Source organism: Metopolophium dirhodum, chromosome 1 (genome assembly GCF_019925205.1).
Source record: "Metopolophium dirhodum isolate CAU chromosome 1, ASM1992520v1, whole genome shotgun sequence".
Lineage (NCBI taxonomy): Eukaryota > Metazoa > Arthropoda > Insecta > Hemiptera > Aphididae > Metopolophium > Metopolophium dirhodum.
Window position 1 is genome coordinate 124,404,619 of NC_083560.1, and position 10,952 is coordinate 124,415,570.

Below are 10,952 nucleotides of genomic sequence, written 5' to 3' on the forward strand. Positions count from 1 at the left end.
TCAAAAGCTAAAAATTTCCCAGTAGTTTTCAAAAGCGACGTGAAAAACAAAAGAAAAATTAAGGAAAAACGGGAATTTTTACGCAAAATTTGTTTTCGAGAAAATCGATTTTGGTTTTTGGTGTAACTCTAAAACAAATGACCGTAGGGACATGAAATTTTGACTGAATGTTTATAATTGCATTTCCTATACACCAAATATTTTGACTTTTTTGAGCTGTTTACGGACATTGTCAATTTCCGTTTTTTTAAATTTTTTTTTCTATAAGTATCAATAAAATTTTTTTTGTTGGGTAAAAAAGCGTGAAAATTTAATATAAGGCTCCTAGGTTATTGTTTCAAAGGCAGATGAAAAAAATTAAAAATCCTTAGTCACAGTTTTTATTTATAAGCATTTAAAGTTCAAATTTTGACAAAATACGGAATAATTACGAAAATTAGCAAATTATTTTGAGTTGAGAATTCATAAAAATTTTTCTTTTTAAATCTAAGATTTGAAAATGTAATATATGATTACTCATAAGATTGTCTACTTTTATCAAAAAACAAATGTCTACAAGAAACTTAAATTACATTTTTATGAGCGTCTGAAATTTATATTTTTACAACATTTGATATTCACTCGATTTCTCATGTAACAATTTTCTTATTTTATTGTAATTAAAAAACGAATGACTGTAGATATTTGAAAATTTCACTGAATGTTTATATTAGCATTTTCTATACACCATAAAATGTTGAAAATATTTTGACTCTTTTTGAGCTGTTTACGGACATTGTCAGTTTTCAATTTTTTAGTTTGTTTTTCTATAAATATCAATAAAATGTTATTTGTTGGGTAAAAAAATGTGAACATTTAATATAAGAATCCTGATATATCGTTATATTAGCAGTTGAAAAATATTAAAAATACATAATCACAATTTTTTTTTATAAGCATATAAAGTTCAAATTTTGACAAAATTTATCAAATTTATAATTTAAAAATTATTTTGTAGTTAAAAATGTATAAAATGTTTAACTTTTATGGCTAAGGATTGAAAATTTAAAACAAGGCTCCAGCTGTAATGTTGCAAGATAAAGGCTTAATTAAATTTAAAAACCACAATCATTTAAAATAATAAATTTACACAATTTTATTTTAATTAATATTTACAACGTTGAATTAATTCTTCTATGCAAAATTATTTAAGACCGATTCCACATCAATATTTATGTATTTTTATATACTAAGTAAGTCCAAACTACTAAAACGAAATTGATATCTATTGTTGACACTATCGTGCTAAACACAAACATAAAACTAAACTATTAATATTTTTTCCGATAATAGTAACAACTAACAGGTTTATCGTTTATATGTAATTAATAATTATATGTACCTATATACTGTAAAAATCGTTCAAAACCTCGGAACAATTTTTATAAAATACTAGTATATCATTGATTTTTTTTAAATTTATTTTGATGTATTATGCATCTACTACGAAGTATTTTAGTTTTTTTCTTCACAAAAATGACATTAATACGATAATTAATCCGGGGGGGGGGGGGGCTGAATTCAAACCCACTCTATTTGCACCTATGAAAGTAACATAGCTCAAACCATTGATTTTGATAGTGTAAAATATAAATTTTATAAATGTATTATTTTTGACTTTTGTATTGTATTAGAATTTGAACCACCTTCTCTATCTCTTGTGAAAATTAAATCAGTCATTGAAAACTAAAATAAAATAAATATGGTACTGCAAATATACGTATAAAAAAAATAATAAATATGTATAATTCCTTCTTAAAATGATTTAATTATTTCAGGTAAATTTTTTAATTGAATATACATTTGAATGCAACAAATAAAAATAACAATTAATTAAATATAGCTTTGATATACTAAAGCTTGTAAGAAAAATTTTAGATTTTACTTAAAAATTTGTTATGACTCATGTGGGTAATATAGTTATATTGAATGTTGGTATCAAAATGTGATGTAAATAACTAATGAGGTAAATCGCGATCGCATTGGGCGACTTGGTAATACCTAGTTGGTTGAAGTTTCTATACAGTGGCTTCTCGTAAGTAAGGCAGACTTACAATTCTAAAATCCCGGGTACGCCAGCCAGAATAAACTCACATCTAAGAAGAGTCGATATTCCAGCTGGAAACTAATAAACTGTATTTTATTTTAAGCAGAAATAAAGACATGTGAGCATGTAAGACATTGTTTGTATTATTGTCCAAATAATTAAATTACCTATACAATCCGTTAACATTAACACTAAATATTATTATCTAGTTATTTTATTCCTATTTATCTGTGATTACAGTTAAAAGTGTGAATTTGGATTATAGTCTTTTTGACCTTCTTTCTTATACCCATACGTGTCGTTAGTCATTGGTTGACAGTTGTTACACTTAAATTTGCTACTTAAGAGTGTTAAATGTTTATTAAATATACATATATACAAATACATAACCGTACAAGCTACACAATTTAAAAAAAAGGCCTTGGTTCAAAATAAAACATGAATAATCCCTATATTAAGGCCTTAAGGGATTATATATTGTATAGATGGCGTAAGAAAATAGACCTCGAGACAAGAACCGCTATCAATTGAATGCTCTTGCTGGACAGACGGACAGAGTAAATGTAATCGCCCATAATACCAGTAGGTACTGAAATGAAAAATCAATAAAAAATGCATGCAAATGCACATCCGTACAACATTAAATTATGAAACAATAATACTTTATAGTGAACAATTATTGTGTTTTAATTTTCAATAATTCCTGTCTATAGTTTTTGCTTATTTTTAAAAGTTATATACAATTCAATAGTTAGAAAAAGTAAAAATACATGCTTCAATTTAGAGGTTTCATAACATTATGAAAGATAATATTGAATAACACTATTATTCCTGAAAATTGGGCCATCCCTAATTTGAATTAAATCTAAATATCTAATAATAAATTATATTGATGAAATAAATATGCAACTATTGCTATAATTATATTACAATAGTACATATTTATAAATATATATAAAATAAATAAATAAATCCAGTTTATCAATATAAGTATTTGTAACATATTTTGTTGAGGACAGGTGTACACAAAAGGTATTTAAGGAATTTGTTATTTGTACAAAAACCTAATAAGGAGTAATAACTATACATTTATTATTCCATTTACATTATATCATAATATATTAATAAATTGAAGTATTATGTGATAATAATATAATAAATGAAAAATATATTTATATGGATAAGTTTATTTATTTGGTATATTTGTATATGTAATAAATAATATTATATATATATATATATACAATATATTAAATCTAAAAAAATAGTAATCTTCACATACAATAATAATATAATAATATTACCAAATAACTTTTTTTTGAGCAACAAATAAATATTATTTCTAAGTACAAATTATCTTATATAACACTATTGTAATCAAAAATAAGAATACCAACAAACAAATTACTTTTAAATCAGGTGTTTGAGAAGGTATATCGGTAAGTCCACATTATAATCACAAGTCCAATAAACGATAACATACAACTTTGTTACAAAAACCTAACTAGTTTAACAAGAAAGCATAAACAGAGCCTAAATATTGATAACTTTATCACAACAATAAAAAATATGATAATAATATAATAATAAAAAGATACTGTAAAATCAGATCTACTGTATTTTGTTTGGTTTACAAATAATAGTAAACTAGAAGAAAAATTTGATTATTGCTAATTTTATATGGAATAACATAATATAAGTATAATTTATAAATGTACAGCATACTATTTTATAAATACTTATTTATTTTGAAAATGGATGTATAAGCTAGCATTTTTTGGATATCCCTGAATAAACTTAAAAAACAATTAGTTTTAAATTCAACTACTTTGCTTATTTATGGTTAGTATGAGAATATGTTTCTAATGACTAATGCTGAGTAATAAAATGTCTTCTTTGTCAGAGAGATATAATATGTTAAAATGGAAACAATATTATATAGTTTAATACAATTCATTTATATAAATATTAAAAATCATTCTTATTACATTGGTTTTTTTTAAAAAAAATGTTTAATTTAAAAATGGTAGATAATACTGTAAAATTACTAGCAGACAATTTTATTTAATAGCATGATAATTACTAATAGTTTTTATAATTCCGCATTAAGGCAAAATCACATAATATTTAAAAGCTGAAGTTAGTTTTAAGTGTCAATTATTTTATCAAAATAATAAATATAAACTAAAATAATGAAGAAAAACATAGTCAACAAAAAAGATATTTTGAGATTATAATACTCGAGTTTAAATAAAATAAAAAATATAAATGGAAATATATAATAAATAAACTGATAATTCACAATCTGATGACACAGTGGAATGTTGAGTAGAGCTTTTTGTACCTGGTATAATACACATACATACTTACCTGAAAAAGTTAGTAATTATAAATTAGTGTAACATATTTAAAAAAAAAGTATGTGATTATTTTTGTGTATAAAATATCAGTGTCAATGGCAACTTTCAGTAATAGAAAAAAAAATTAAACTAATAGTTACAGGTGCTTACAATGTAATATGTATACATGTAAGATAAAGTATAAGAAACCTAGTAAAAAAAAAAAGAAGTTTGAAAATATTGTAAATCAATATTTATTCTGACTGATACTTTAATTAATATACATGTATAATGTTAAAAAGTTTAATATCATATTTACTTTGAATAATTAATAATGGAAATTTACCAGCAACGAAACATATTTTGATTAATGACACTCTATAACCACTACTTGCTAGCTCAAATTTTAGTCCCGATAATGTAGTATTGTTGAATTGAGTTACTATGGTTGATATTGGGCATAAGCTGTCAATCTTAAATCTTGCTTTTAGTGAACCGGAACCTTGACTTTCAGAATATTGAGCGAGTTCTGCAAACTTCCAACTAACTGTTTTTGTATCAAATGCCCTACATTTAAAACAATCTACAAAATTATTGATTCAACAAAATTGTGGTAGATCAAAATTACCATTCAGCAGTTGGCTTAGACTGCATATTATGTATAGCTAAATTAAAATTAGTAGAAGCAGTAACATTCAGTAAAGGTGAAGAAACACTCATGAAGTGACTATTAAACTTGCAGCCAATTTTAAGGTCCGTATGAGTATTGCTACATTTGTAAAATGAAACTAATTGGAACGAACATGAAGCGGCTGCAGTAATGAGCAATTTTACTTAAAACATACAATAAAAAATTAAAAAATGTTCGATTAATTATCATGACATTAATATAACTAACTTGATATTTAAGAATATCAATATTAAAATAAGATGCAATAGGATTTTATATAAATTAGAATTTTGAATAAATTATCACTGAAAAAAAAATATTGAAAACACTTGTATTTTTTATATTTAATACAATTTTTCCTTACGTTAAGACTAATTGTTAGTTCGGAAGAATATATTTTACCCATGTAAACAATGTGTTTCCTCAATCGAAACGTTAATTTCGCTCGTTTCGGATTATTTGCAATACCTGCAGGAAATAATACTATCAAACATTTTTACTTGACATCTAAAATAACATTTTAATAATAATCTGATTGACACATCTTATAAAATATGGTATTATTTAAAAAACACGATGTACCCAAACACTGTATTCATTTTTAGTGACAACTGAAAAAATTGTACCTAATAGTGTGTCTAATCGTTCTCCCAATTTCCATGCTAAAATATTGTTTTGTTCCCAAATGTGTTATAGCCATTAGCCATTATTTTTACAAATAATCAGTTTAAAATTGTTGAAAAATTGCCGTGGAGGTGCTCTTTTTAATTTGTTTGAAATTGACAACATTTTTTTTTGGGTGGGGGGAGGGGGGGCGTTTATCAGATAATAAAACAGTTGCTGGTTTTTTCTTTTGGCTTCCCCCCCCCCCCCTATCCATAATCATGGCTACGTTGGATGATTTTACATAATTTTATGGTAATTATTGTACAATATAAGATACAGCTGAGGTGAAAGTAATATTATCATGGTTCACACCTCAGTTGCAAAACCTCACGGAAAAAGAAGAACCTACTCAATCCTGTAATTATTTACTTAGGAAGAATATTTATAAAGATATTAGGAGACAATTCTATATCTCTGTAAATATGTTTTATTAAGTAAATAATTATCAGTATTAATATTCTCGGTTTACTTAACACAATACAATATGTATGATATAACACAAATTTATAGCGATAAAAGATTTTTATTTTTATTTAAATGAAACATTATAGAGGGTTTTTGATGTTTCAAAACATTTAAAATAATACCTTTTTATTCATTTAATCCTTTGAAATATGCATGGATTATTTCATGAAAAGCAACAGCCAGTGTAATAGAATCACATAATCTAATAGTTAATAGAGATGGATCTCAAGATCCTATAACTCCAGACGATTGAAAATCAATACTTGATACACTATCTGTTCTGCCAATACTTATTGGACTAAGTTGATTACGAGGTCCATTGTTCTGTGAACCAAACATTTATTATAACCGATTAGAAATGTATCATTTTTATACAATATATACATTTAAAGAACATTAAAAATATTTATTAAATATAGTAGCTTTAAAAATATTTAAATAGTTCCCTTTTTTTTGAAAATATTGAAAGTGTTTTATTTAAATGTAAAAAAATTTCTCATAGACATTAAACTGTAGTTATATATTTTTAATTCTGCATACTAATACAATAAAAGATCTCCACCATATGCTGTTTGGTTTCTGGATTTCGAACAAACACAATATGATAGTAACAAGTGCAAGCAACTGTGGATAGGTCTAAAAAAAATTGGTATACCCAATAAACTACTAGTGAGACTAATTCAGATGTATAATGAACAAACCTACTGTAAAATATGGTTTTAGAAGAATTATCCACATTATTTAAATGCAAGACTGGCCTTAGACAAAGTGATGTGTTGGTCCCAGTGACTGTTTAAACTAACCCTAGAAGAAGTGGTTAGATACATACCAGACCTCAACGATATGAAATTAATAGGACCTTATACTCTGCTCGCTTATGCAGATGAAAATGCTGAGGAGAGTGCAAAAAAGCTAATATTATCCATAAACAATATGGTACTACTTGTTAACGAAAACAAGACATACTTAATGGTAATGATTAGAAACACAACAATGAACGGTACTCTCTGCACCAAAGCGTTTACATTCGAGCAAGTAGAGGACTTCAAGTACTGGAAGTTAACATTAATGATAAAAATTATATTTGCAAATAATATCAAGATAAGAATGAATACGGCAAAGAGATGTTACTTCACAATGAAAGAGAGGTTTTCCTCCAAGTTACTATCTAAAATTTTAAACGTACAAAGGAGCGCTTTAACTGTATGTAAATGAAGCCTAAAGTGACATACACATGAGAGACATGGTATAGCACTAAAGGAAATGAAAACAATTTACAGAAGCTTTGAGAGGAAAATACCGAGAAAAATAAATGGTCAGGTACCTATACAATAATGATTTAAAAAGATTTCAAAGAAGAACCAATGAAAGTCTGCAGCCGTTGTATAATAAGCAAAGTCAACAACATTTCTTAGTCAGAAAGATCCTGGAATGGGCAGAAAACGTCTGGCTAGCAGAGGTTTCACTATTAACACGCTGACTGCAATGCGGTTGCCGACGGTCACACAATATTTACCATGGGTACATCAAGTATATTTTTCAGTGTCAATACAAATTTGTATATACTATTGTAATTGAAAAAAAAATTTTGACAAATGTTTATTATATAATATTAATAATATTAAATAATTCTATAATTACCTCATGCCGTGAAGGAGGACCAGGAACAGAAATAGAACACACCGGAGAAGTGGTTGATGGAGGGCCCTGTTTTTGAGCGGACTATTGAGCATCTCCAACATAAAAAAACAAGTCGCCTAGATCTAAAAAACTTTAAATTTTATTACAATATAATTTTTTTTATTATTTTTATTATGTTAATATATTATTATAATTTTAAGTAAAATTTGATGCATTTTTTTTCTAGTTACCTTTAAAGTATGTGTTCCTAATGGTAATAATGATATGTTTTCAACAGTAGCTCTTAATACATCAACACTTGCACTGATTGGGCCTGCCCCATTGCTGAATGGTTTTATATCAACATGTAGTCTTGTATCTCTCTCTTAATCTATTAAGTCATTCATAATAAGAATACTTGGTTTTGAATTACAACAAGTACAAATCAAGAACCTGAATCAGAAGAGGAAGCAAATTTTTCTTCTTTATCAACAGTCCATTGTCCTGATGGCTGAATACAATATACTTCATCATCAATTTGAAATAACGGCAAGTACCAACTGACTCTGTACAGTATAATTTAAACACTTGAATTTCTTTATCAGACTACTAATAATGAATACTAAAGATTCTTTAGCTAAATTTCTAGTATCTGTATGAGCAATACCACCAAGATACAGTTGCCACAAGTTTTAAGTTTGTGTTTAAAATATCCTATGACTTCACATAAAACATCAGGGGTTCAGGGTCCTGTTGCCAACCACCTACGGATTGTGGACGGATCAGGTAGTGTACTTTTTTGGCATATAAAATCATAATCTAGAAGAGAATACAAATGTAACGTTAAGCAAAATTCACAAATTTCCTCAAAGTATGACTTGTAGTATGATTTATTTTAAACATTTGATATTTCATTTTGAAATAATATGAACAGTAGTATAAAATACTACTTTTCGTTTTTAAAAATATCTTCTACAATTTATTTCTTCAATTAAATTATTTTTTCTTAATAAATGTAACATTTCTCCCATATTACTTACTCGATTATCTCTTCTCATAAGTTTTTGTTGCAGTATTTTCTTTTCTTGGTGTAAATCAAATATTGTATTATTCAACTCTTCACCAGTTAGTTTTGTTTCAACAAAACATCCTTTTTGTGCCATCTGAAGCATGCACATTTGTACTAGGTACTTTGAACTGGTTTTAATTCATCCTATACAAATATTTATCAATATATTATTATATATTATGAAAAGAAATTTTAGCAAATATGTTAATAAGGAATATACCTAAATTATATCTAACTATATAAATGTGAAATGAAAATCTCCCTACAGGCTAAGCTCTGGAATTACTTATCAGGTCTTTTAGATTTTTTTTTAAACGAAAGAGTATATCACGGAGAAGGTTAATTTTAGGAAAATCCATCGGAAAAGTAGGAAATTTAGATGTCAAAAATACAAGTGTCCAGAAAAAAATAAAGTAAATAATAAAATAAAAATTTAGTTTATTGTTGCAGATTAAAATAATAATAGTGTATTATATTATATTGGTTTCTATTAGTTAATTGGGCACGTATGTTGAATTTTATTATTTTTTTTTGTAAATATATATATAAATTAATATTTATGTGTAGATTAAACCTCTGGGAAGTAGATAGGCTAATTTAAAAAGGGTTAAATTTGGTTTTTTTTTATTCATCGGATTTTAGTACGGTTAGATTAGGTTAGGATTTTGTATTAATTTATTATATTAATCAACTATAGGTAGAATTAAGTAAAAACGACAAACTTGGTATAGTTTTGATACTTTAGAGTTAAATCATATAGTTACGTACAAACGGCACGGGGTGTGTAATCTACCACAGGTAGATTGCCTAGATACCTGATAATATACTGCTGCGAATCAGAATTTTTATTCCAGGCAACTGAAAAGTTCAGATAAATTTGGAACATCATACACCGAATATGAAATAATGAATTGAACAATGTTTGAGTCATATAGAGTTGGTACATTTAACGGGCAACGTAGTGCACGGGATCTCAGCTAGTTATTTATAAATTAAAAAATAATATGTTGTTTTTTAATTTGGAATTTTAAACATTATTATTTTGTGTTTATTACTTGAAGGTCTAAATCATCCCTAGATACATTATATAATCATAATTGTATTATAATTAATTTTATTATTATTAATTATACAGAGAAAATGTAATATAATATGATAACTAATATTTTATTGTTTTTTTATTATCTAATAAAAATAATTATTAGGTACATAATAAATTATTAGCATAGTAAATTAAAAATAATTCTTACTTGAATTTCCACAGATCGTTGCAGAATTCGCCTTTCTTTCACCTTTGGCAACTAAACCAGCAACCTAACCTTTTACAACTGCTTTATTGTTATCATTTACAAATGTAGACTGCATAAAAATGAACCACAATTTGGTTTGAAATTTGTCCATCTGACAGCATGTACCCATTTTTTTTTAACCTTCACCATCATTGAGTGGAAGCCTTGGACGATAAAAATACAAAGTTAAATTATTTATATAATTATATAGGTAAGTACCTATAACTTAAATAGTACAATAAACAAAATTACGAAATAATCAACCACATTAATACTAACTTTTGAAATATTAATTCTTTTATGACGTCACTTATACCGGAGTAATGAAAAGCACAGCAAAAATTAACCATTGTTTAATTGTATCTACCTATAGAATATAAATTATAACACAAACACAGTTCAACTTTCAAGCAGTAAGTAAAAAAAGCTGAAATTGACGGTCGTCGTCTCGTCGATTACATTTATGCCGGTAAACATTGAAAAGTGAATACCATGATAAAGAAAACAGGTACGTCAGCAACTTTCCGAATTTGAATCATGTTGGCGCATCCCCATTATTTCCTATGTGTTTCCCATGGCGTTGGCAGCCATATTGCTTTTCTCCATAAATTTTATCATCAGTGTCCATGTTATAAACATTGTGGAGAAAAGCAATACGGCGGATATGCGTATCACAAAAGTTGCTGACATACCTCTTTTCTTTATCATGGTGAATACGATACGCCAATTTTATTATCAATAAAGACAG

The 10,952-nt window shown here is 26.5% G+C and overlaps 1 protein-coding gene across 4 annotated transcripts; it reads right to left on the reverse strand.

Annotated features, from left to right (window-relative positions):
- Positions 1–3,282: 3,282 nt before the first annotated feature.
- Positions 3,283–10,703, reverse strand: LOC132935524 (F-BAR domain only protein 2-like). Of its 4 annotated transcripts, XR_009663260.1 has the most exons (11): positions 10,484–10,703; positions 10,166–10,368; positions 8,887–9,059; positions 8,300–8,665; positions 8,098–8,237; positions 7,868–7,997; positions 6,349–6,550; positions 5,460–5,563; positions 5,054–5,258; positions 4,772–4,992; positions 3,283–4,456 (listed from the first exon to the last, which is right to left on the reverse strand). XR_009663260.1 is itself a non-coding variant. In XM_061002110.1 (3 exons), the coding sequence occupies exons 1-3, from the start codon at positions 5,143–5,145 to the stop codon at positions 4,233–4,235; spliced, it is 564 nt and encodes a 187-aa protein (XP_060858093.1). In that variant the 5' UTR covers positions 5,146–5,683; the 3' UTR covers positions 3,283–4,232. The 4 variants fall into 4 exon arrangements, 1 of the variants encoding a protein (XP_060858093.1); XR_009663259.1 differs by having other exon boundaries at positions 5,054–5,563; positions 7,868–7,989; XR_009663258.1 differs by having other exon boundaries at positions 5,054–5,563.
- Between the last annotated feature and the right edge of the window lie 249 nt (positions 10,704–10,952).

Excerpts from the sequence above, each read along its gene's own strand:
- LOC132935524 (XM_061002110.1), bottom strand. The coding sequence starts at position 5,145 with ATGAGTGTTTCTTCACCTTTACTGAATGTTACTGCTTCTACTAATTTT. Across the intron at positions 4,993-5,053 it reads TCTAAGCCAACTGCTGAATG|GGCATTTGATACAAAAACAG; the intron begins GTAATTTTGATC and ends TTTTAAATGTAG. Across the intron at positions 4,457-4,744 it reads TCCATTATTAATTATTCAAA|GTAAGTATGTATGTGTATTA; the intron begins GTAAATATGATA and ends TAACTTTTTCAG.